This window comes from Cuculus canorus, chromosome 25 (genome assembly GCF_017976375.1).
Source record: "Cuculus canorus isolate bCucCan1 chromosome 25, bCucCan1.pri, whole genome shotgun sequence".
Classification (NCBI taxonomy): Eukaryota; Metazoa; Chordata; class Aves; order Cuculiformes; family Cuculidae; genus Cuculus; species Cuculus canorus.
The window spans coordinates 5876293-5901928 of NC_071425.1; the positions used below are offsets into that span (position 1 = coordinate 5876293).

A 25636-nucleotide genomic window follows, 5' to 3' on the forward strand; every position below is an offset into this window, starting at 1 on the left:
CTGGTACGATCGTCTGAGGGATACCACTAGTCACCGATCTCCATCTGGACATTCAGACATTAACCACTACCCTTTGAATAATGACCATCCAAACAGTTTCTTATCCAGCTTACTTCTACACATAAGATCCGTATCTCTCTAGTCTAGAGAGAAAGATGTTGTTGGAGACCATGTCAAAGGCTTTGCAGAAGTCTAGATAAATCCCATCTGTCGGTTTACTGAGATTTAATGAGGAGCCCAAGCACTGCCATCCTAAAAGGGAGGAGCCTCTGTCGTTGAGAGGCCATTGGATGATGTCGTCAGCCCCTCTGGCTCTTGGGAAATCACATGAACATGAAGTTTCAAGCAAATCTCTAGCATCACTAAAGCTTCCCATCAGTCCGACCCCACTATGCGTGCAAAGACGTGTTCTTAAATGTCACTGCCACGAACTCTTTCAACACTTCCAGGTATTCAGACTCAACCACTGAGCTGCTCAACATCTGTCAGAGCTTCACCTTCTTTCAGTCAAGAAATCGTTCGTCCTACCCAGTCTAAATCTCCCCTGGGGACACTAGAGGTCGTTTCCTCAAGTCATATCTCCTGTCAATTGGGAAAAGAGATCAATATATACTTCACTAAAATCTCCTTTGAAGGAGTTGGAGATGATGATGAGGTCTCCCCTCAGGCTCCTCTTCTCCAGACTAAATTGACACTACCAGAGCTCCTGGGCTCCAGATCCTTCCCATCTCTGTTCCCAACAGTATTTCACCCAAGAAAAATTACGCCAACTAAGCCATGAGCCACCATTGCTCTGGTGCTGTGCAGCCAAGGAGATTTGGTTCCTGCTTCAGGAAATTGTCCCTGGCAGAAACTTCACCCCACACATGTCTCTTACTCCCTCCTACTCTCCATTGCCCTGCTTGTCACAGCAGGTTAAAACAAATCAGGGTCTTTGGTGAGGCAACGGACACTACAGGACTGGGGTTGGGCCATAACAGCTTCTTTCTTTTGGGCTGTCTTTATCCCTTCTTCCTTTCTTCTTCTCTTTCCTTCTTATTGGTTTCCTTTGCTGTGCCGTGATTCCTCCACAAGACACGCTCCCTTTACAGAAGTACTATCTCAGCGATGGGTATTTGTGGCCTGTCCTGTCCACGGGTGCCCACTCTGAAGGATTTGGACACAGGCAGTGTGTGAGAAGACGGAGGACAGAAGTACAGGGGACTTGCCCAGGCTATCTTTGCTCTTGGATGTATTCTGTGCCTCTTCCTTCTGGAGACGGTTGGGAAGACAAGGAAGAAGAGGCTCTGAGCTCTAGCAGAGATGATTTCTCCTACCATCCCCACAGCCATTGTATGCCATGTTCATCAGCTCCACAGTGTAGCACCTGCCATAAGGATTGGCGTTCCTAATGGAATCTAGATCTCTCCATTCACAGAACGTGCTGCGGGAATCAGAGCTCATGACCCGTCAGGGAAAAGGTACAGTAAAGCTGGAAGGACTGACGGCCATGGGCTCAGGAGTAACCAGGAGGAACTTGCACAACTCCAGGGGTCAGGGCACAAAAGAAAACCCAGTGCGCTGAGTCCTACCCTCTCCTTCCATGGGGAATAGGAAATGCTCCTCTGTTGCACCCAACTCAATACCGCACCAAAAGCCACCTTTTCTGCTGAGGAGGCAGGAAGAATGGTGGCACAAGGAAGACTCAGAGGCCCTGGTATGGATGCAGCAAAACTTTAATGAGTCTAAAGAAGAAAAGGAGATGGCTCCCATGGAGCACCACGGGCAGTCACCGTGATGTGGTGGAGCTCCTGCAGGGTGTCATTCTGCCCTCCCTGCTGAGGGACGAAGGCAAACAGGTCCGCACTACGCTGGCATTGGGACAAGGCAAGAGCAAAGTAAAAAGAGAGAAAAGAGTGGAAGAATGAAACAATGGCTCAAAGCGCTAAAGACAATGCCTCTAAGCTCTATCTCCTGTCCAGAACCAAGTGGTGAGGTCTTCAGAGGTTCTTGTCCAGAGAGGTTGCCAGCATATTTAGCAGGGCCGACATCTGGTGCCACAGTAGCCGCTGGTGATGCAGGAGAGGTCAAGGCCCCCGGAGGAGATGGGCACTCCGTTAGAGCTGAGGATGCTGCCCACAGCAGCGGAGGTGGAGGAGCCCACGGCGGTGTTCTGAGGGAAGGAGCTGAGGATGGGTCCGGGCAGGGTCACCACCACGGGAGAGGGCTCGATGACCACAACGGAGTCCTGGCACTGCCGGACGCAGCACTCATTGCAGCTGCTGGCCAGCGGGCACGGGCCGCAGGGCTGGCAGGGCTGGCACGGGTTGCAGCAGGACATGGCTTGGGGCTGGAGGTGCACCTGTGAGAGAGAAGAGAGGAAAGAGAAGAAAGAGACAGCTGAGCAGCAGCACTGAACCCAAGTCCGGGGGAGACAAGGCACCTCAAGGCCTAGCAGATGCTGCACAAGAGGTGCTCAGCAGATACCTCACCAAGTTCCCAGCCCCTCTCTGGGAAAGACCTGCTCTGCCCTTCCCTCTCCCTTCTCCCTCAGAAGCAGCTCCCAGCCCTGCACTAGGATAGCCCTCAGCAGCTGAGACAGACATCGAGGACAGACGTGGCCTCGAAGGAGGACGAGAAGGGTCTTCACACTCACCTGGTTGCCAAGGAGAGGAAGGGAGAGAAGTGGATGAGAGAGCAGGGAGCTGGGCTGCCTTTTATAGTGCTCCTGCCCTGCCTCAGGCCCAGAGCCTCCCTCTGGGCAAGGGAAAATTTTCTGACAAGCTCCCGTCAAATGCAAAGCATCCCAGCTAATGGACATGGGCTGTGTCCCGGTTTCCTGCCCTGCTGCCTTCTCATTTCCTGCCTGATGCCCTGTGCTTTCCCACATGAAGGCTTTTGTACGTGCCGGGATGAGAAGCCCGATGATTTCTGGGACAGAAACACCTAAGTATGGGCAGAAGGCTCCGCTTTGCTGCTGGTGGCATCCCGTGCAGGCAGCTGATGGATGCCTGGGTCATTGCTGTGGGCTTGGTTGTGACAAAGTTGTCAGGAAAATGGGCACCGTTCCTGTGTTTCTCTTTGGATGCCCAAGGAATCCCACATGACAAAGAATCACTGCACGTAGAATCACAGAGTTCTCCGGGATGAAAGGGACATTTACCGGTCATCGGGTCCAAGTCCCCTGCAGAAGCAGGAACGTCTTTTTCTCAGTCGCGTTTCTCAGATCCCCATGCAACCTGCCCTTGAACGTTTCCAGGGATGGGCCCTCTGCTTCCTCCCTGGGACACCTGCCTTTCACCACCTTCATTGCAAAAATTTCTTTCCCGTCTAAATCTCCTCTCCTTTAGTTTAACGTCATTGCTCCTTGTCCTGTGATAACAGGCCTTGCTGTGAAGCCTGTCCCCATCTTTCCTGGAGGCCCCTTTGAAGGAAGGCCCCACAGACAGGCCCCATCCTTTTCTCTTGCTCCCCCCTTCTGTCTCTGAGGAGAAGAAGAAATGACTGGACAGGAACCTCATGAAGTTCAATAAGGAGTCCTGCCCCTGGACAACAACCGCACACAACAGCACCTGCTGGGCCCCCCAGATGGAAAGCACCTGGGCAGACATGGAGCTGGGCTTCCTGGCCGGCACCCAGTTGATCACGAGCAAGCAATGTGCCGCTCTTGCAAAGAAGACCGGAGTATCCTGGTCTCTATTAAGCAAAGCATTGCCAGCAGCTCGGGGGATGTGATCTGTCCTCTTCCTTCAGCACTGCTGAGGTCAGGCCTGGAGGACTGTGCCTGGTGCCCGCTTCCCCAGTACGAGACAGACATGACCATTCTGAAGAGCGAAGGGCCACAGGGCTGATGAAGGGAGCAGAGCATCTCACATACGAGAAAAGGCAGAGAGAGCCGCTACTTGTCTTGCTGCCATGTGTGGTGGTGTGGAGCCCTCGTGGACTGCAGGGCCCACATGTAGAGGTGACCGTGTGTCTGACCTGCACTCCACCCTCCAAACCACTCTCCCATCCTGCCCTGCCTGGGGCTAAAGGAACTAAGGACGCTACATCCTCCCTGCTGCTTTTCACATCCCAGCCATGCTAAGGCTGGCCTGCAGGGACACAGAACTGAATGACAAGGGGATGTTCCTTGATGTGGGGTTGTTATCCATGAGCTGGTTCATCCTCATGCTCACCTCCTACATCAGCATGATTTCTGCCATCCTGAAGATCTGTGCCCTGCACAGACATTGTCCTACTCCACTTTCCCTGCCCAACACAGACTGATGAACATTTATTAGGTACCCGTACCTGACTCCAGGTTCCCAGCGCACCCTGTACAGCATGGCTGCTCTCTTCTACCGGCTTATGACATCTTAGGAGATATGATGAAACCCCTCATGTACACATTGAGGAACAACAGGATGGCAGTTGTCCTCACCAGCCTGCCTGGTTGCAAATGGTGGAGTCAGAGCGTCCGTACTAAGATTAACTTCCCCAGGCAGTGAGATTGTGACCTGTGCATGGCAGGGTGCCAGGGTGCTGGTGATGGCCGAGCAGAAGAAGGATGGTGTGTGTCTGGAGCACGGCCAGTGCTGGAGTTGGGAGAGCTGGATAGGGAACAACAAGGTAGAGCAAAAGTGGGAATGCAGGCCCTATTTGCCCCTACCGGAGCTCCTTGACCCCTCTCACCGCACAATCCTGACCTAAGAGTTGCCTTCAGGAAGCCTGAAAGTTGCTACAGACCCTGCTGAAAGTTTCTGCTCCTGTTGCTTTGTTCAATTAGTTCCCATCTTGCACACACCTGCTGATCAATGGGGCTTGAAACCAGACACGGGGAACAGAGCTCACCTGGGCACTTCCAGACACTGCAGGGCTGCTTCACACTCCTTCCTCCAAGTTCTTCTCAACTCTCTGCTCTGCATCCTGCCATATGTGCTCACTGGAAATATGAGGAGTTAAACATTGAACGGTACCCATGGCAACGCAACGTGGCTCATCCGTGGAGCACCTGTATGGTTTTAGCAGTGTCAATGGGGCCCCACAGCTGAAGCAAAAGCCCAATAGGAATGACAGCTCCAAATCCTTCCAGATACAGCTGAGTTCCAATCCTGCCGCTCAACCACTGCTGCTACCTGATGGACTCGATGCAAGCCGGTGAGGTGGCTGCTGCTTCCTCTGCCCGCAGTGTAATTGACCTGAGGGCCAGAAGGGACTCTCAAATGCTTCCTCGAGATTGGGGAGGGCAGCAGGCAGGCTCCCTTGGGAAACATGCTTTTTGCGCTGGCAGGGAGGGAATTAAAATACCCAGATGGCACCCATGCGGCATTTGAACTGAGTCTTCTCCTGGCACTGACACATTCCTGACCCAGAAATCCTGGAACGTCTCCATCGCAGCATGCAGAAGAAGCCTCCAGGAGGAAAGGGGCATGGCACAAGGCAGGAAATGAACAGGCAGGGTTGGGGAAAACAAGCACCCAGCCCATGTCATTAGCTGGGATATTTTCCGACCACCATGAGCACCTTAGAAAATTGCCACTTCCGTGGAAGCTGCGTCTGGGCCTGGGGCAGGTCAGGGCCACCATAAAAGCCAGAGCAGCTCCTCGCTCTCTCATTCACTTCTCTCGCCTCCTTCTCCTTGGGAACCAGGTGAGTCTGAAGCCCTTGCCTCCTGTCCTTCTATTTTCTGGTAACGCAGATTCCTGCTCCTCCCTCCTCTGCTGGGTTGCGGTGCTGCTTATCATGGGAGGGGGGAGATGGGCAAATTTCTCTGACAACCTGTATTGGGGTCTTGTGTGAAGAGGCTTTTCCTTGAAGAAATAGGCAGCAGCCTCTCTGGGGCTGGTGACGCTTTGCAAAACTATCTCTGGAGGAGGCCAAGAAAGCCTTTGGACACACTGGCAACATTCTACCTCCCAAGTCAGCAGATCCATTTGACCCCTTTGCAGTGGTGTGATGGATTGGGGGCAATCTGCTCCTCACACGTCTGCGTGCTCTGACTCCTCTCTGCTCTCTGTCCAGGTTCTCCTCCAGCCCCAAGCCATGTCCTGCTGCAACCCGTGCCAGCCCTGCCAGCCCTGCGGCCCGTGCCCGCTGGCCAGCAGCTGCAATGAGTGCTGTGTCCGACAGTGCCAGAGCTCCACCGTCGCCATCCAGCCCTCCGCGGTGGTGGTGACCCTGCCCGGACCCATCCTCAGCTCCTTCCCTCAGAACACCGCCGTGGGCTCCTCCACCTCCGCTGCTGTTGGCAGCATCCTCAGCTCTAACGGAGTGCCCATCTCCTCCGGGGGCCTTGACCTCTCCTGCATCACCAGCGGCTACTGTGGCACCAGATGTCGGCCCTGCTAAATCTGCTGGAAATAAACCTGCAGAAGAACCTCCTAAAGCCTCAGAACATGGTGGTGGACAGAAGACCTTTGAGGCATTGTGTTTAGAGCTTTGAGCCACTTTTTTCCACCTCTTCCACTCTCCTCTGTCTCTTTCCTTTGCTGTTGCTTATTAAAGCCGTGCTGCATCCAAGCCTGGGCTTCTCAGTCCTCCTTTATTCTCCGTCAGCTGTTACAGTCTCTTCAGGGGAAAAGGGGCTTTTTGGAGACAATTGGGTGGAAAGCCACAGAGGAGCCTTGCTCAGTCCCCAAGGAACGAGAGGACAGGACTCACTGCACTGGGTTGTATTTTTCTGCCATGAATCTTGGAGATGGCCCATGGCCATCAGTCCTTCCAGTCTCACTTCAGCTCTTCCCAGATGGGCCTGGAGTTCTTGGCCCTGGAGCATATTGTGTTCATGGGCAGCCCAACAACTGCCGCCCTAAAACAGTGGAGCCCCTGTCGTTGGGAGGCCACTGGATGATGTTGTCAGCCCCTCTGGCTTTTTGGAAATCATAGGACCATAAAGGTTCAAGCAAACCTCGAGCATCAGCAACTCTTCCCATCAGTCCCACCCCACCATATCTGCAAAGCCATGTCCTTCAATGCCACCGTCACGCGTTCTTTCAACACTTCCACGTATTCAGACTCAACCACTGACCGACTCAACCTTCACCTTCTTTCAGCCAAGCAATCTTTCCTCCCACCCTGTCTAACTCTCTCCTGGGGACACTGGAGGTCGTTTCCTCAAGTCCTATGTCTTGTCAATTGGGAGAAGAGACCAACATACACCTCACTACAATCTCCTTTCACGCCTTGGAGATAGTGATGAGGTCTCCCGTCAGGCTCCTCTTCTCCAGACTAAACGGCCCCAGGTCTCTCAGACGCTATTAGAACTCCAGGGCTTCAGATCCTTCCCCACCTCTGTTCCCCTTCTGTGGACATGAACTGCAGCCCCTCAATGTCTTTTGTGAAGTGAAGGGTCCAAACCCTGAACACATGATTTGAGGTTTGGCCTCCTCATCAGTGCCGAGCACAGGGGGACGATCCATGCCTTGCTTCTGCTGGACACACCACCGCTGATCTAAGCCAGGATGCTGTTGGACTTCGGACTTCTTGGCCACCTGGGCCACTGCTGGATCATGTCCAACCACTGTTGACCAGCAAGCCCAGGGCCTTTTCCTCCAACCAGCTTTCCAGCCACTCTTGCCCAAGCCTGGAGTGTTGCATGGGGCTGTTCTGACCCAAGTGCAAGACCCAGCACTTGGCATTGTTGAACCTCTTCCCACTGACTTCAGACCATCAATCCAGCCTATCCAGATCCCTCTGCTGAGTCTTCCTGTCTTTGGGCTGATCAACACTCCTGTCCAGCTTGCTGTCGTCCGCAAACTTACCAACCCTCCTAATCTGATCATTCATAAAGATATTAAACAGAACGGACTGTAATACTGAGGCCTGGGGAAAACCACTTGTGACCAGCCACCAACTGCAGTCAGCTCAGCTCAACACAACTCTCTGGACTTGGCTAGACAGACAGTTTTTCACCCAATGAAAATTACGCCAACCAAGCCATGAGCCACCATTGCTCTGGTGGCGTGCAGCCAAGGAGATTTGGTTCCTGCTTCAGGAAATTGTCCCTGGCAGAAACTTCACCCCACACATGTCTCTTACTCCCTCCTACTCTCCATTGCCCTGCTTGTCACAGCAGGTTAAAACAAATCAGGGTCTTTGGTGAGGCAACGGACACTACAGGACTGGGGTTGGGCCATAAGAGCTTCTTTCTTTTGGGCTGTCTTTATCCCTTCTTCCTTTCTTCTTCTCTTTCCTTCTTATTGGTTTCCTTTGCTGTGCCGTGATTCCTCCACAAGACACGCTCCCTTTACAGAAGTACTATCTCAGCGATGGGTATTTGTGGCCTGTCCTGTCCACGGGTGCCCACTCTGAAGGATTTGGACACAGGCAGTGTGTGAGAAGACGGAGGACAGAAGTACAGGGGACTTGCCCAGGCTATCTTTGCTCTTGGATGTATTCTGTGCCTCTTCCTTCTGGAGACGGTTGGGAAGACAAGGAAGAAGAGGCTCTGAGCTCTAGCAGAGATGATTTCTCCTACCAACCCCACAGCCATTGTATGCCATGTTCATCAGCTCTACAGTGTAGCACCTGCCATAAGGATTGGCGTTCCTAATGGAATCTAGATCTCTCCATTCACAGAACGTGCTGCGGGAATCAGAGCTCATGACCCGTCAGGGAAAAGGTACAGTAAAGCTGGAAGGACTGACGGCCATGGGCTCAGGAGTAACCAGGAGGAACTTGCACAACTCCAGGGGTCAGGGCACAAAAGAAAACCCAGTGCGCTGAGTCCTACCCTCTCCTTCCATGGGGAATAGGAAATGCTCCTCTGTTGCACCCAACTCAATACCGCACCAAAAGCCACCTTTTCTGCTGAGGAGGCAGGAAGAATGGTGGCACAAGGAAGACTCAGAGGCCCTGGTATGGATGCAGCAAAACTTTAATGAGTCTAAAGAAGAAAAGGAGATGGCTCCCATGGAGCACCACGGGCAGTCACCGTGATGTGGTGGAGCTCCTGCAGGGTGTCATTCTGCCCTCCCTGCTGAGGGACGAAGGCAAACAGGTCCGCACTACGCTGGCATTGGGACAAGGCAAGAGCAAAGTAAAAAGAGAGAAAAGAGTGGAAGAATGAAACAATGGCTCAAAGCGCTAAAGACAATGCCTCTAAGCTCTATCTCCTGTCCAGAACCAAGTGGTGAGGTCTTCAGAGGTTCTTGTCCAGAGAGGTTGCCAGCATATTTAGCAGGGCCGACATCTGGTGCCACAGTAGCCGCTGGTGATGCAGGAGAGGTCAAGGCCCCCGGAGGAGATGGGCACTCCGTTAGAGCTGAGGATGCTGCCCACAGCAGCGGAGGTGGAGGAGCCCACGGCGGTGTTCTGAGGGAAGGAGCTGAGGATGGGTCCGGGCAGGGTCACCACCACGGGAGAGGGCTCGATGACCACAACGGAGTCCTGGCACTGCCGGACGCAGCACTCATTGCAGCTGCTGGCCAGCGGGCACGGGCCGCAGGGCTGGCAGGGCTGGCACGGGTTGCAGCAGGACATGGCTTGGGGCTGGAGGTGCACCTGCGGGAGAGGAGAGAGGAAAGAGAAGAAAGAGACAGCTGAGCAGCAGCACTGAACCCAAGCCCGGGGGAGACAAGGCACCTCAAGGCCTAGCAGATGCTGCACAAGAGGTGCTCAGCAGATACCTCACCAAGTTCCCAGCCCCTCTCTGGGAAAGACCTGCTCTGCCCTTCCCTCTCCCTTCTCCCTCAGAAGCAGCTCCCAGCCCTGCACTAGGATAGCCCTCAGCAGCTGAGACAGACATCGAGGACAGACGTGGCCTCGAAGGAGGACGAGAAGGGTCTTCACACTCACCTGGTTGCCAAGGAGAGGAAGGGAGAGAAGTGGATGAGAGAGCAGGGAGCTGGGCTGCCTTTTATAGTGCTCCTGCCCTGCCTCAGGCCCAGAGCCTCCCTCTGGGCAAGGGAAAATTTTCTGACAAGCTCCCGTCAAATGCAAAGCATCCCAGCTAATGGCATGGGCTGTGTCCTGGTTTCCTGCCCTGCTGCCTTCTCATTTCCTGCCTGATGCCCTGTGCTTTCCCACATGAAGGCTTTTGTACGTGCCGGGATGAGAAGCCCGATGATTTCTGGGACAGAAACACCTAAGTATGGGCAGAAGGCTCCGCTTTGCTGCTGGTGGCATCCCGTGCAGGCAGCTGATGGATGCCTGGGTCATTGCTGTGGCCTTGGTTGTGACAAAGTTGTCAGGAAAATGGGCACCGTTCCTGTGTTTCTCTTTGGATGCCCAAGGAATCCCACATGACAAAGAATCACTGCACGTAGAATCACAGAGTTCTCCGGGATGAAAGGGACATTTACCGGTCATCGGGTCCAAGTGCCCTGCAGAAGCAGGAACGTCTTTTTCTCAGTCGCGTTTCTCAGATCCCCATGCAACCTGCCCTTGAACGTTTCCAGGGATGGGCCCTCTGCTGCCTCCCTGGGACACCTGCCTTTCACCACCTTCATTGCAAAAATTTCTTTCCCGTCTAAATCTCCTCTCCTTTAGTTTAACGTCATTGCTCCTTGTCCTGTGATAACAGGCCTTGCTGTGAAGCCTGTCCCCATCTTTCCTGGAGGCCCCTTTGAAGGAAGGCCCCACAGACAGGCCCCATCCTTTTCTCTTGCTCCCCCCTTTTGTCTCTAAGAAGAAATGACTGGACAGGAACCTCATGAAGTTCAATAAGGAGTCCTGCCCCTGGACAACAACCGCACACAACAGCACCTGCTGGGCCCCCCAGATGGAAAGCACCTGGGCAGACATGGAGCTGGGCTTCCTGGCCGGCACCCAGTTGATCACGAGCAAGCAATGTGCCGCTCTTGCAAAGAAGACCGGAGTATCCTGGTCTCTATTAAGCAAAGCATTGCCAGCAGCTCGGGAGATGTGATCTGTCCTCTTCCTTCAGCACTGCTGAGGTCAGGCCTGGAGGACTGTGCCTGGTGCCCGCTTCCCCAGTACGAGACAGACATGACCATTCTGAAGAGCGAAGGGCCACAGGGCTGATGAAGGGAGCAGAGCATCTCACATACGAGAAAAGGCAGAGAGAGCCGCTACTTGTCTTGCTGCCATGTGTGGTGGTGTGGAGCCCTCGTGGACTGCAGGGCCCACATGTAGAGGTGACCGTGTGTCTGACCTGCACTCCACCCTCCAAACCACTCTCCCATCCTGCCCTGCCTGGGGCTAAAGGAACTAAGGACGCTACATCCTCCCTGCTGCTTTTCACATCCCAGCCATGCTAAGGCTGGCCTGCAGGGACACAGAACTGAACGACAAGGGGATGTTCCTTGATGTGGGGTTGTTATCTATGAGCTGGTTCATCCTCATGCTCACCTCCTACATCAGCATGATTTCTGCCATCCTGAAGATCTGTGCCCTGCACAGACATTGTCCTACTCCACTTTCCCTGCCCAACACAGACTGATGAACATTTATTAGGTACCCGTACCTGACTCCAGGTTCCCAGCGCACCCTGTACAGCATGGCTGCTCTCTTCTACCGGCTTATGACATCTTAGGAGATATGATGAAACCCCTCATGTACACATTGAGGAACAACAGGATGGCAGTTGTCCTCACCAGCCTGCCTGGTTGCAAATGGTGGAGTCAGAGCGTCCGTACTAAGATTAACTTCCCCAGGCAGTGAGATTGTGACCTGTGCATGGCAGGGTGCCAGGGTGCTGGTGATGGCCGAGCAGAAGAAGGATGGTGTGTGTCTGGAGCACGGCCAGTGCTGGAGTTGGGAGAGCTGGATAGGGAACAACAAGGTAGAGCAAAAGTGGGAATGCAGGCCCTATTTGCCCGTACCGGAGCTCCTTGACCCCTCTCACCGCACAATCCTGACCTAAGAGTTGCCTTCAGGAAGCCTGAAAGTTGCTACACACCCTGCTGAAAGTTTCTGCTCCTGTTGCTTTGTTCAATTAGTTCCCATCTTGCACACACCTGCTGATCAATGGGGCTTGAAACCAGACACGGGGAACAGAGCTCACCTGGGCACTTCCAGACACTGCAGGGCTGCTTCACACTCCTTCCTCCAAGTTCTTCTCAACTCTCTGCTCTGCATCCTGCCATATGTGCTCACTGGAAATATGAGGAGTTAAACATTGAACGGTACCCATGGCAACGCAACGTGGCTCATCCGTGGAGCACCTGTATGGTTTTAGCAGTGTCAATGGGGCCCCACAGCTGAAGCAAAAGCCCAATAGGAATGACAGCTCCAAATCCTTCCAGATACAGCTGAGTTCCAATCCTGCCGCTCAACCACTGCTGCTACCTGATGGACTCGATGCAAGCCGTGAGGTGGCTGCTGCTTCCTCTGCCTGCAGTGTAATTGACCTGAGGGCCAGAAGGGACTCTCAAATGCTTCCTCGAGATTGGGGAGGGCAGCAGGCAGGCTCCCTTGGGAAACATGCTTTTTGCGCTGGCAGGGAGGGAATTAAAATACCCAGATGGCACCCATGCGGCATTTGAACTGAGTCTTCTCCTGGCACTGACACATTCCTGACCCAGAAATCCTGGAACGTCTCCATCGCAGCATGCAGAAGAAGCCTCCAGGAGGAAAGGGGCATGGCACAAGGCAGGAAATGAACAGGCAGGGTTGGGGAAAACAAGCACCCAGCCCATGTCATTAGCTGGGATATTTTCCGACCACCATGAGCACCTTAGAAAATTGCCACTTCCTGTGGAAGCTGCGTCTGGGCCTGGGGCAGGTCAGGGCCACCATAAAAGCCAGAGCAGCTCCTCGCTCTCTCATTCACTTCTCTCGCCTCCTTCTCCTTGGGAACCAGGTGAGTCTGAAGCCCTTGCCTCCTGTCCTTCTATTTTCTGGTCATGCAGATTCCTGCTCCTCCCTCCTCTGCTGGGTTGCGGTGCTGCTTATCATGGGAGGGGGGAGATGGGCAAATTTCTCTGACAACCTGTATTGGGGTCTTGTGTGAAGAGGCTTTTCCTTGAAGAAATAGGCAGCAGCCTCTCTGGGGCTGGTGACGCTTTGCAAAACTATCTCTGGAGGAGGCCAAGAAAGCCCTTGGACACACTGGCAACATTCTACCTCCCAAGTCAGCAGATCCATTTGACCCCTTTGCAGTGGTGTGATGGATTGGGGGCAATCTGCTCCTCACACGTCTGCGTGCTCTGACTCCTCTCTGCTCTCTGTCCAGGTTCTCCTCCAGCCCCAAGCCATGTCCTGCTGCAACCCGTGCCAGCCCTGCCAGCCCTGCGGCCCGTGCCCGCTGGCCAGCAGCTGCAATGAGTGCTGTGTCCGACAGTGCCAGAGCTCCACCGTCGCCATCCAGCCCTCCGCGGTGGTGGTGACCCTGCCCGGACCCATCCTCAGCTCCTTCCCTCAGAACACCGCCGTGGGCTCCTCCACCTCCGCTGCTGTTGGCAGCATCCTCAGCTCTAACGGAGTGCCCATCTCCTCCGGGGGCCTTGACCTCTCCTGCATCACCAGCGGCTACTGTGGCACCAGATGTCGGCCCTGCTAAATCTGCCCTGGTGATAGCCCAGATGAGGACCTCCAGGAATCCAGACCTCTATTCTGAACTAAGGACAGAGCTCCTGGCCAACGCTGAGCCTCCAGTGCTGCCCTTGCTAAGGAGAGCAACTGGGGATCTCTGAAAACATGGCCACAGTTTGACTTCCCAGCCTTCCTGTCTCTCTCATCTCTTCCTTGTCTTCTGTTCTTCTGGGCTATAAGATCCTCAAAGCCATCACAGGGGATCTGCTGACCCCTCTCCCTCCATGTATCAGCAGATGTGTGCCCTGTGGGATCTACGCTGTGGCCAATGGGCATAGACTTTTGAGATCTGCCAGTGCTCTCCCTGCTCTGGCTGCCACCTCTTCTTGGAGTGACCTCACTGCCCCCTTCAGAGTCATTAAAGCTTTCTGCATTCCAGCCTCTGCCTCCACACAATACTTTTTTGTGTGTCCTTTTCTCTTCTTGTCAGAGAAAAGAAAACAACACTTGGTCTGGGGTGGTGGGAGGAAATTTGGTGGCATATGTGGTCCTTTGATCATTCCCAGAGGAAGGGGAGAGTGGGACGCTTGACAATGGATCACTTACTGTCCTTCTGTTTTGGAGCTGTGGCAACAAATATCAGATTTGTTAAATCAGCCGGCAATGTCCCTGGAGAAGGACCTCCTAAGGCGCTCATCAGAGCGTGATGCTGTACAGGAGAAAGAGCTTTGAAGCACTGTCTTTAGATCTTTGACCCGTTTATTCCTTCTTCCACAGCCTTCTCTCTCTCTCTTTCCTTTCCTTTTGGCTTGTCCCTGTGCCTCAGACAAGCTGAGTCTTCTCCCCCAGCACAGCTCCCTCCAGAGCAAGAGGAACCACTTTGAATGCTTCTGGGGCCCCTGACCTGCCAGGTTCTCCTGCAGCACTGGGATTCTCCCATGAAGGCAGCACGAGCTGGGCTCACCCTCCGAGGCCAAGGGGAATCTGTCTGGGCAGAGGAACAGCAAAGAATGCACTGATGCTCACCGGCTGATGTCCTTCTCAGCCCTAAGGGACAGGAGGAGGCCCACAGTCAGTGTGTCCTGCCTTCCCGTTAGTCCAGGAAGGAGAGAGGGTCCGTTGCTCACCCATTTGTTCCCCCGCACTGTAATTTTTTTCTCCCTGGGTGGCTTTCGAGGGCATCCAGAGAGGAAAGGACAACACAGAGCCCGTGACTGGGGTGCAGCAGAGATTAATTACTGTAACGAAGAGATTAAGATGTCCCTAAGGAGAGGCCAGAGTGGAAGGATTGTCATGGTCACCCAGGAGTCAGTGCCCAACAGAGAGAGGGTCAGGCAGGTCCCCCCTAAGCAGGCTCAGGGCCCAGGTGAGCGGATGTTCACAGATGAGTCTCTGGGTGCTGGGATTAGAGGCCTTGTGATTTCTGGGACAAGGATGAGACAGTGTGGGCAGAAGACACAGACTGAGGGCTGGAAGGATCTGGTGGAGTCAGGTGCTGACAGGCTGGGGCACTGCGGTGAGTTCTTCTGTTCTGATCCTTGGACAGGAAGGACCCCAGCTGCTGCCAGCCCTGCCAGCCTTCCCTTGGCCTCCAAGGGCTCCTGGGAGAATGTGCCCTGTCCTCCTCTTTCCTTCCCTCATGGCTTACCCTAAGAGGGGTGGCTGTTGTTTCCACAGGCAGGTGGGCTGCACTTCAAGGAGTCAACTTTCTTAACCCCTAAGCTGCCTTCAGGAGGAAGATGTCAACTTCCTTGGCCTTTTCTTCCTCTCTCTGTATGATCCCTTAGACTCCTCCAGCAATGCTGCCTGGGAATCGGTCCTGCTTCAGCCGTCCTGTCCCTGCTTCAGCAGAGAAGATCCTCAGTCCCATCTCTTGCAGGTAGTGGCAGAGACTGACTCAGTGTCAGTTCCCCATTGTCTCAGGGACACAGATGGGGCCACAGCACTCAGGTCTCACCGAGGAGAGACTCAAACACAGGCTAACTCTTTTCATGCAGCCTCTCCAGGCAGCCTTTGATGCACTGAGCTGCTTCCCAGGGTCGTCACTCCTGAATAGTGTAAGAGCTTTGAGGTTTCAGTCTTCTGCTGGCTCTGTGGGGACAGGAGAGACTGGCTCTTGTCCAGAGGTGAGGAGCTATTAAGAAAGGAGCGAGCGCCTGGAGATACTGGCAGGGCAACAGTAGTAAACTCTAAAGCTGGAGCCAATAACACCAAAAAACAGCACAAACACAGCATGAGATGTTGCCAGCATCACATGCCATCTCCAAAGCAGTGAAATTCTCCACTGGCTCTGCATTGGAAGTCTTTTGTTTCTGAACAATCTTCCTGGGAAAAGGGTTTGGCATTTGCCAGATGATGCCCGTCATCAGAGGAAGCTGGTGGTCTGTGGCTTGGGTGGGCATATTCTTTGCTGGGAAAAAAAATCAGGTGGATGGCCAAGCCCAGAGAATTGTAGTGAACAGAACTCAAACCAGTTGACAGTCACTCACATGTGGTGTCCCCGGGGGTGAGTGTTGGGGTCGGTCTTATTTAATAGCTTTCTCAATGATCTGCATGAGGGGATTGAGGGCTCCCTCAGTCAATTTGCAGATGTCGCCAAACCGGGCAGGAGTTTAGTGTATGCTCTAGCGGATAGGAAGGCTCTGCACTTGAGTCACAACAAGCCCATCAAATGATCCAGGCTTGGTGAAGAGTGGCTGGAAATGTGCCATCAGAAAAGGAGCTGAGGGTGCTGGTTAACAGTGGCTGAACATGATTCAGCATTGGCCCAGGTGGCCCAGATGTCCAACAGCAGTGCTCAGTACTGGTGAGGCCACACCTTGAATCCTGGGTTTGGTTTTCAGGGTCCTCACAAGATGAAAGACACTGAGGGGCTGGAGCACAGCCAGAGAAGGGGAATGGAGTCAGGATGCCTCTGGAGCACAGGGGTTGTGGGAGCAGCTAAGAGACCAAGGTCTTTTTAGGCCAGAGAGGAGAAGGCTGAGATGAGACCTCATCACTCTCTGCACCTCCTGGAAAGGAGGTTGTGATGAGATGGGTGCTACTCTCTTCTTCCGAATAGCAAGCAACAAGAGAAGAGAAAATGGTCTCAAGTTGTTCCAGGGGAGGATTATTAGACTGGCGATGAGGAAAGACAACAGCACCAAAAGGGTTCTCAAGCATGGGAACGGACTACACAGGGGAGGGTCCTCATCCCTGGAAGTATTCAAAAGACGTCTAGCCATGACACTTTGGGACATGTTTCAGTAGGCATGGTGACCTCAAGTTGAAAGTTAGACTGCATGAGCTTAAGGATCTTTTTCAACCTTAATGATTCTATCATTTCCTAAGAGCCAGGGGGTCTGCTGACATCATCCATTGCCTTCCCACAGCCATGGGATCCTCCCTCAAGGGCAGCAGTGCTTGGGCTCCCCATTCACAGAACCTGCTCCAGGGCCAAGCACTCCAGGCTTATCTGTCAAGAGGTGCTGTAAGGCTGGAAGGACTGGTGGCCCTTGGCTCAGGAGTAACCAGGAACAATTTTCCAGCTCTAAGGGACAGGGAGAAAAGGACAACTCAGTGCTCTGAGTCCTGGCCTCTCCTTCTTTGCAGAATGAGGAAGGCTCCCTGTTGCACCCCACACAATCCTGTACGGAAAGCCACCTGTAAATCTGAGTAGATGGGAAGAGTTTCCCCAGAAGGAAGGAAGACTCAGAGACCCAGGCATGGATGCAGCAAAACTTTAATGAGTCTAAAGAAGAAGAGGAGTTGGCTCACAGGGAGCACCATGGGTACACACAAAGATGCTGTGGAGCTCCTGCAGAGTGTCCGTCTGCCTGACCTGCAGAGGGATAGAAGCCAACAGGTCCGCACTACGCTGGCATTGGGACAAGGCAAGAGCAAAGTAAAAGAGAGAAAGAGTGGAAGAATGAAACAATGGCTCAAAGCGCTAAAGACAATGCCTCTAAGCTCTATCTCCTGTCCAGAACCAAGTGGTGAGGTCTTCAGAGGTTCTTGTCCAGAGAGGTTGCCAGCATATTTAGCAGGGCCGACATCTGGTGCCACAGTAGCCGCTGGTGATGCAGGAGAGGTCAAGGCCCCCGGAGGAGATGGGCACTCCGTTAGAGCTGAGGATGCTGCCCACAGCAGCGGAGGTGGAGGAGCCCACGGCGGTGTTCTGAGGGAAGGAGCTGAGGATGGGTCCGGGCAGGGTCACCACCACGGGAGAGGGCTCGATGACCACAACGGAGTCCTGGCACTGCCGGACGCAGCACTCATTGCAGCTGCTGGCCAGCGGGCACGGGCCGCAGGGCTGGCAGGGCTGGCACGGGTTGCAGCAGGACATGGCTTGGGGCTGGAGGTGCACCTGCGGGAGAGGAGAGAGGAAAGAGAAGAAAGAGACAGCTGAGCAGCAGCACTGAACCCAAGCCCGGGGGAGACAAGGCACCTCAAGGCCTAGCAGATGCTGCACAAGAGGTGCTCAGCAGATACCTCACCAAGTTCCCAGCCCCTCTCTGGGAAAGACCTGCTCTGCCCTTCCCTCTCCCTTCTCCCTCAGAAGCAGCTCCCAGCCCTGCACTAGGATAGCCCTCAGCAGCTGAGACAGACATCGAGGACAGACGTGGCCTCGAAGGAGGACGAGAAGGGTCTTCACACTCACCTGGTTGCCAAGGAGAGGAAGGGAGAGAAGTGGATGAGAGAGCAGGGAGCTGGGCTGCCTTTTATAGTGCTCCTGCCCTGCCTCAGGCCCAGAGCCTCCCTCTGGGCAAGGGAAAATTTTCTGACAAGCTCCAGTCAAATGCAAAGCATCCCAGCTAATGGCATGGGCTGTGTCCTGGTTTCCTGCCCTGCTGCCTTCTCATTTCCTGCCTGATGCCCTGTGCTTTCCCACATGAAGGCTTTTGTACGTGCCGGGATGAGAAGCCCGGCGATTTCTGGGACAGAAACACCTAAGTATGGGCAGAAGGCTCTGCTTTGCTGCTGGTGGCATCCCGTGCAGGCAGCTGATGGATGCCTGGGTCATTGCTGTGGCCTTGGTTGTGACAAAGTTGTCAGGAAAATGGGCACCGTTCCTGTGTTTCTCTTTGGATGCCCAAGGAATCCCACATGACAAAGAATCACTGCACGTAGAATCACAGAGTTCTCCGAGATGAAAGGGACATTTACCGGTCATCTGGTCCAAGTCCCCTGCAGAAGCAGGAACGTCTTTTTCTCAGTCGCGTTTCTCAGATCCCCATGCAACCTGCCCTTGAACGTTTCCAGGGATGGGCCCTCTGCTGCCTCCCTGGGACACCTGCCTTTCACCACCTTCATTGCAAAAATTTCTTTCCCGTCTAAATCTCCTCTCCTTTAGTTTAACGTCATTGCTCCTTGTCCTGTGATAACAGGCCTTGCTGTGAAGCCTGTCCCCATCTTTCCTGGAGGCCCCTTTGAAGGAAGGCCCCACAGATAGGCCCCATCCTTTTCTCTTGCTCCCCCCTTTTGTCTCTAAGAAGAAATGACTGGACAGGAACCTCATGAAGTTCAATAAGGAGTCCTGCCCCTGGACAACAACCGCACACAGCAGCACCTGCTGGGCCCCCCAGATGGAAAGCACCTGGGCAGACATGGAGCTGGGCTTCCTGGCCGGCACCCAGTTGATCACGAGCAAGCAATGTGCCGCTCTTGCAAAGAAGACTGGACTATCCTGGTCTCTATTAAGCAAAGCATTGCCAGCAGCTCGGGGGATGTGATCTGTCCTCTTCCTTCAGCACTGCTGAGGTCAGGCCTGGAGGACTGTGCCTGGTGCCCGCTTCCCCAGTACGAGACAGACATGACCATTCTGAAGAGCGAAGGGCCACAGGGCTGATGAAGGGAGCAGAGCATCTCACATACGAGAAAAGGCAGACAGAGCCGCTACTTGTCTTGCTGCCATGTGTGGTGGTGTGGAGCCCTCGTGGACTGCAGGGCCCACATGTAGAGGTGACCGTGTGTCTGACCTGCACTCCACCCTCCAAACCACTCTCCCATCCTGCCCTGCCTGGGGCTAAAGGAACTAAGGACGCTACATCCTCCCTGCTGGTTTTCACATCCCAGCCATGCTAAGGCTGCCCTGCAGGGACACAGAACTGAACGACAAGGGGATGTTCCTTGATGTGGGGTTGTTATCCATGAGCTGGTTCATCCTCATGCTCACCTCCTACATCAGCATGATTTCTGCCATCCTGAAGATCTGTGCCCTGCACAGACATTGTCCTACTCCACTTTCCCTGCCCAACACAGACTGATGAACATTTATTAGGTACCCGTACCTGACTCCAGGTTCCCAGCGCACCCTGTACAGCATGGCTGCTCTCTTCTACCGGCTTATGACATCTTAGGAGATATGATGAAACCCCTCATGTACACATTGAGGAACAACGGGATGGCAGTTGTCCTCACCAGCCTGCCTGGTTGCAAATGGTGGAGTCAGAGCGTCCGTACTAAGATTAACTTCCCCAGGCAGTGAGATTGTGACCTGTGCATGGCAGGGTGCCAGGGTGCTGGTGATGGCCGAGCAGAAGAAGGATGGTGTGTGTCTGGAGCACGGCCAGTGCTGGAGTTGGGAGAGCTGGATAGGGAACAACAAGGTAGAGCAAAAGTGGGAATGCAGGCCCTATTTGCCCCTACCGGAGCTCCTTGACCCCTCTCACCGCACAATCCTGACCTAAGAGTTGCCTTCAGGAAGCCTGAAAGTTGCTACACACCCTGCTGAAAGTTTCTGCTCCTGTTGCTTTGTTCAATTAGTTCCCATCTTGCACACACCTGCTGATCAATGGGGCTTGAAACCAGACACGGGGAACAGAGCTCACCTGGGCACTTCCAGACACTGCAGGGCTGCTTCACACTCCTTCCTCCAAGTTCTTCTCAACTCTCTGCTCTGCATCCTGCCATATGTGCTCACTGGAAATATGAGGAGTTAAACATTGAACGGTACCCATGGCAACGCAACGTGGCTCATCCGTGGAGCACCTGTATGGTTTTAGCAGTGTCAATGGGGCCCCACAGCTGAAGCAAAAGCCCAATAGGAATGACAGCTCCAAATCCTTCCAGATACAGCTGAGTTCCAATCCTGCCGCTCAACCACTGCTGCTACCTGATGGACTCGATGCAAGCCGTGAGGTGGCTGCTGCTTCCTCTGCCCGCAGTGTAATTGACCTGAGGGCCAGAAGGGACTCTCAAATGCTTCCTCGAGATTGGGGAGGGCAGCAGGCAGGCTCCCTTGGGAAACATGCTTTTTGCGCTGGCAGGGAGGGAATTAAAATACCCAGATGGCACCCATGCGGCATTTGAACTGAGTCTTCTCCTGGCACTGACACATTCCTGACCCAGAAATCCTGGAACGTCTCCATCCCAGCACAGAGAAGAAGCCTCCAGGAGGAAAGGGGCATGGCACAAGGCAGGAAATGAACAGGCAGGGTTGGGGAAAACAAGCACCCAGCCCATGTCATTAGCTGGGATATTTTCCGACCACCATGAGCACCTTAGAAAATTGCCACTTCCATGGAAGCTGCGTCTGGGCCTGGGGCAGGTCAGGGCCACCATAAAAGCCAGAGCAGTTCCTCGCTCTCTCATTCACTTCTCTCGCCTCCTTCTCCTTGGGAACCAGGTGAGTCTGAAGCCCTTGCCTCCTGTCCTTCTATTTTCTGGTAACGCAGATTCCTGCTCCTCCCTCCTCTGCTGGGTTGCGGTGCTGCTTATCATGGGAGGGGGGAGATGGGCAAATTTCTCTGACAACCTGTATTGGGGTCTTGTGTGAAGAGGCTTTTCCTTGAAGAAATAGGCAGCAGCCTCTCTGGGGCTGGTGACGCTTTGCAAAACTATCTCTGGAGGAGGCCAAGAAAGCCCTTGGACACACTGGCAACATTCTACCTCCCAAGTCAGCAGATCCATTTGACCCCTTTGCAGTGGTGTGATGGATTGGGGGCAATCTGCTCCTCACACGTCTGCGTGCTCTGACTCCTCTCTGCTCTCTTTCCAGGTTCTCCTCCAGCCCCAAGCCATGTCCTGCTGCAACCCGTGCCAGCCCTGCCAGCCCTGCGGCCCGTGCCCGCTGGCCAGCAGCTGCAATGAGTGCTGTGTCCGACAGTGCCAGAGCTCCACCATCGCCATCCAGCCCTCCGCGGTGGTGGTGACCCTGCCCGGACCCATCCTCAGCTCCTTCCCTCAGAACACCGCCGTGGGCTCCTCCACCTCCGCTGCTGTTGGCAGCATCCTCAGCTCTAACGGAGTGCCCATCTCCTCCGGGGGCCTTGACCTCTCCTGCATCACCAGCGGCTACTGTGGCACCAGATGTCGGCCCTGCTAAATCTGCTGGAAATAAACCTGCAGAAGAACCTCCTAAAGCCTCAGAACATGGTGGTGGACAGAAGACCTTTGAGGCATTGTGTTTAGAGCTTTGAGCCACTTTTTTCCACCTCTTCCACTCTCCTCTGTCTCTTTCCTTTGCTGTTGCTTATTAAAGCCGTGCTGCATCCAAGCCTGGGCTTCTCAGTCCTCCTTTATTCTCCGTCAGCTGTTACAGTCTCTTCAGGGGAAAAGGGGCTTTTTGGAGACAATTGGGTGGAAAGCCACAGAGGAGCCTTGCTCAGTCCCCAAGGAACGAGAGGACAGGACTCACTGCACTGGGTTGTATTTTTCTGCCATGAATCTTGGAGATGGCCCATGGCCATCAGTCCTTCCAGTCTCACTTCAGCTCTTCCCAGATGGGCCTGGAGTTCTTGGCCCTGGAGCATATTGTGTTCATGGGCAGCCCAACAACTGCCGCCCTAAAATAGTGGAGCCCCTGTCGTTGGGAGGCCACTGGATGATGTTGTCAGCCCCTCTGGCTTTTTGGAAATCATAGGACCATAAAGGTTCAAGCAAACCTCGAGCATCAGCAACTCTTCCCATCAGTCCCACCCCACCATATCTGCAAAGCCATGTCCTTCAATGCCACCGTCACGCGTTCTTTCAACACTTTCACATATTCAGACTCAACCACTGACCGACTCAACCTTCACCTTCTTTCAGCCAAGCAATCTTTCCTCCCACCCTGTCTAACTCTCTCCTGGGGACACCGGAGGTCGTTTCCTCAAGTCCTATGTCTTGTCAATTGGGAGAAGAGACCAACATACACCTCACTACAATCTCCTTTCACGCCTTGGAGATAGTGATGAGGTCTCCCGTCAGGCTCCTCTTCTCCAGACTAAACGGCCCCAGGTCTCTCAGACGCTATTAGAACTCCAGGGCTTCAGATCCTTCCCCACCTCTGTTCCCCTTCTGTGGACATGAACTGCAGCCCCTCAATGTCTTTTGTGAAGTGAAGGGTCCAAACTCTGAACACATGATTTGAGGTTTGGCCTCCTCATCAGTGCCGAGCACAGGGGGACGATCCATGCCTTGCTTCTGCTGGACACACCACCGCTGATCTAAGCCAGGATGCTGTTGGACTTCGGACTTCTTGGCCACCTGGGCCACTGCTGGATCATGTCCAACCACTGTTGACCAGCAAGCCCAGGGCCTTTTCCTCCAACCAGCTTTCCAGCCACTCTTGCCCAAGCCTGGAGTGTTGCATGGGGCTGTTCTGACCCAAGTGCAAGACCCAGCACTTGGCATTGTTGAACCTCTTCCCACTGACTTCAGACCATCAATCCAGCCTATCCAGATCCCTCTGCTGAGTCTTCCTGTCTTTGGGCTGATCAACACTCCTGTCCAGCTTGCTGTCGTCCGCAAACTTACCAACCCTCCTAATCTGATCATTCATAAAGATATTAAACAGAACGGACTGTAATACTGAGGCCTGGGGAAAACCACTTGTGACCAGCCACCAACTGCAGTCAGCTCAGCTCAACACAACTCTCTGGACTTGGCTAGACAGACAGTTTTTCACCCAATGAAAATTACGCCAACCAAGCCATGAGCCACCATTGCTCTGGTGCTGTGCAGCCAAGGAGATTTGGTTCCTGCTTCAGGAAATTGTCCCTGGCAGAAACTTCACCCCACACATGTCTCTTACTCCCTCCTACTCTCCATTGCCCTGCTTGTCACAGCAGGTTAAAACAAATCAGGGTCTTTGGTGAGGCAACGGACACTACAGGACTGGGGTTGGGCCATAAGAGCTTCTTTCTTTTGGGCTGTCTTTATCCCTTCTTCCTTTCTTCTTCTCTTTCCTTCTTATTGGTTTCCTTTGCTGTGCCGTGATTCCTCCACAAGACACGCTCCCTTTACAGAAGTACTATCTCAGCGATGGGTATTTGTGGCCTGTCCTGTCCACGGGTGCCCACTCTGAAGGATTTGGACACAGGCAGTGTGTGAGAAGACGGAGGACAGAAGTACAGGGGACTTGCCCAGGCTATCTTTGCTCTTGGATGCATTCTGTGCCTCTTCCTTCTGGAGACGGTTGGGAAGACAAGGAAGAAGAGGCTCTGAGCTCTAGCAGAGATGATTTCTCCTACCATCCCCACAGCCATTGTATGCCATGTTCATGAGCTCCACAGTGTAGCACCTGCCATAAGGATTGGCGTTCCTAATGGAATCTAGATCTCTCCATTCACAGAACGTGCTGCGGGAATCAGAGCTCATGACCCGTCAGGGAAAAGGTACAGTAAAGCTGGAAGGACTGACGGCCATGGGCTCAGGAGTAACCAGGAGGAACCTCCACAACTCCAGGGGTCAGGGCACAAAAGAAAACCCAGTGCGCTGAGTCCTACCCTCTCCTTCCATGGGGAATAGGAAATGCTCCTCTGTTGCACCCAACTCAATACCGCACCAAAAGCCACCTTTTCTGCTGAGGAGGCAGGAAGAATGGTGGCACAAGGAAGACTCAGAGGCCCTGGTATGGATGCAGCAAAACTTTAATGAGTCTAAAGAAGAAAAGGAGATGGCTCCCATGGAGCACCACGGGCAGTCACCGTGATGTGGTGGAGCTCCTGCAGGGTGTCATTCTGCCCTCCCTGCTGAGGGACGAAGGCAAACAGGTCCGCACTACGCTGGCATTGGGACAAGGCAAGAGCAAAGTAAAAAGAGAGAAAAGAGTGGAAGAATGAAACAATGGCTCAAAGCGCTAAAGACAATGCCTCTAAGCTCGATCTCCTGTCCAGAACCAAGTGGTGAGGTCTTCAGAGGTTCTTGTCCAGAGAGGTTGCCAGCATATTTAGCAGGGCCGACATCTGGTGCCACAGTAGCCGCTGGTGATGCAGGAGAGGTCAAGGCCCCCGGAGGAGATGGGCACTCCGTTAGAGCTGAGGATGCTGCCCACAGCAGCGGAGGTGGAGGAGCCCACGGCGGTGTTCTGAGGGAAGGAGCTGAGGATGGGTCCGGGCAGGGTCACCACCACGGGAGAGGGCTCGATGACCACAACGGAGTCCTGGCACTGCCGGACGCAGCACTCATTGCAGCTGCTGGCCAGCGGGCACGGGCCGCAGGGCTGGCAGGGCTGGCACGGGTTGCAGCAGGACATGGCTTGGGGCTGGAGGTGCACCTGCGAGAGAGGAGAGAGGAAAGAGAAGAAAGAGACAGCTGAGCAGCAGCACTGAACCCAAGCCCGGGGGAGACAAGGCACCTCAAGGCCTAGCAGATGCTGCACAAGAGGTGCTCAGCAGATACCTCACCAAGTTCCCAGCCCCTCTCTGGGAAAGACCTGCTCTGCCCTTCCCTCTCCCTTCTCCCTCAGAAGCAGCTCCCAGCCCTGCACTAGGATAGCCCTCAGCAGCTGAGACAGACATCGAGGACAGACGTGGCCTCGAAGGAGGACGAGAAGGGTCTTCACACTCACCTGGTTGCCAAGGAGAGGAAGGGAGAGAAGTGGATGAGAGAGCAGGGAGCTGGGCTGCCTTTTATAGTGCTCCTGCCCTGCCTCAGGCCCAGAGCCTCCCTCTGGGCAAGGGAAAATTTTCTGACAAGCTCCCGTCAAATGCAAAGCATCCCAGCTAATGACATGGGCTGTGTCCTGGTTTCCTGCCCTGCTGCCTTCTCATTTCCTGCCTGATGCCCTGTGCTTTCCCACATGAAGGCTTTTGTACGTGCCGGGATGAGAAGCCCGATGATTTCTGGGACAGAAACACCTAAGTATGGGCAGAAGGCTCCGCTTTGCTGCTGGTGGCATCCCGTGCAGGCAGCTGATGGATGCCTGGGTCATTGCTGTGGCCTTGGTTGTGACAAAGTTGTCAGGAAAATGGGCACCGTTCCTGTGTTTCTCTTTGGATGCCCAAGGAATCCCACATGACAAAGAATCACTGCACGTAGAATCACAGAGTTCTCCGGG

The 25636-nt window shown here is 54.0% G+C and overlaps 8 protein-coding genes across 8 annotated transcripts in view; 3 read left to right on the forward strand and 5 right to left on the reverse strand.

Moving 5' to 3' along the window:
- The window catches only part of LOC128854515 (feather keratin Cos1-2), a 172099-nt gene that overhangs the window by 97734 nt on the left and 48729 nt on the right, over positions 1–25636 (reverse strand). The window lies entirely within an intron of this gene.
- On the reverse strand, positions 1698–2722 carry LOC128854528 (feather keratin Cos1-1/Cos1-3/Cos2-1). Its single transcript, XM_054088276.1, has 2 exons — positions 2636–2722; positions 1698–2341 (listed from the first exon to the last, which is right to left on the reverse strand). The coding sequence occupies exon 2, from the start codon at positions 2318–2320 to the stop codon at positions 2015–2017; it is 306 nt and encodes a 101-aa protein (XP_053944251.1). The 5' UTR covers positions 2321–2341; positions 2636–2722; the 3' UTR covers positions 1698–2014.
- On the forward strand, positions 5431–6480 carry LOC128854514 (feather keratin Cos1-2-like). Its single transcript, XM_054088257.1, has 2 exons — positions 5431–5610; positions 5983–6480. Exons 1-2 carry the CDS (start codon positions 5446–5448, stop codon positions 6307–6309), a joined length of 492 nt encoding a protein of 163 aa, XP_053944232.1. The 5' UTR covers positions 5431–5445; the 3' UTR covers positions 6310–6480.
- LOC128854525 (feather keratin Cos1-1/Cos1-3/Cos2-1) lies at positions 8819–9866 on the reverse strand. Its single transcript, XM_054088273.1, has 2 exons — positions 9757–9866; positions 8819–9462 (listed from the first exon to the last, which is right to left on the reverse strand). Exon 2 carries the CDS (start codon positions 9439–9441, stop codon positions 9136–9138), a length of 306 nt encoding a protein of 101 aa, XP_053944248.1. The 5' UTR covers positions 9442–9462; positions 9757–9866; the 3' UTR covers positions 8819–9135.
- On the forward strand, positions 12680–13833 carry LOC128854535 (feather keratin Cos1-2-like). The gene is made up of 2 exons (XM_054088283.1): positions 12680–12724; positions 13097–13833. Exon 2 carries the CDS (start codon positions 13118–13120, stop codon positions 13421–13423), a length of 306 nt encoding a protein of 101 aa, XP_053944258.1. The 5' UTR covers positions 12680–12724; positions 13097–13117; the 3' UTR covers positions 13424–13833.
- On the reverse strand, positions 17279–18121 carry LOC128854527 (feather keratin Cos1-1/Cos1-3/Cos2-1). Its single transcript, XM_054088275.1, has 2 exons — positions 18035–18121; positions 17279–17740 (listed from the first exon to the last, which is right to left on the reverse strand). The coding sequence occupies exon 2, from the start codon at positions 17717–17719 to the stop codon at positions 17414–17416; it is 306 nt and encodes a 101-aa protein (XP_053944250.1). The 5' UTR covers positions 17720–17740; positions 18035–18121; the 3' UTR covers positions 17279–17413.
- Positions 20837–21871, forward strand: LOC128854475 (feather keratin Cos1-2-like). Its single transcript, XM_054088034.1, has 2 exons — positions 20837–21001; positions 21374–21871. The coding sequence occupies exons 1-2, from the start codon at positions 20837–20839 to the stop codon at positions 21698–21700; spliced, it is 492 nt and encodes a 163-aa protein (XP_053944009.1). The 3' UTR covers positions 21701–21871.
- On the reverse strand, positions 24210–25269 carry LOC128854526 (feather keratin Cos1-1/Cos1-3/Cos2-1). The gene is made up of 2 exons (XM_054088274.1): positions 25148–25269; positions 24210–24853 (listed from the first exon to the last, which is right to left on the reverse strand). The coding sequence occupies exon 2, from the start codon at positions 24830–24832 to the stop codon at positions 24527–24529; it is 306 nt and encodes a 101-aa protein (XP_053944249.1). The 5' UTR covers positions 24833–24853; positions 25148–25269; the 3' UTR covers positions 24210–24526.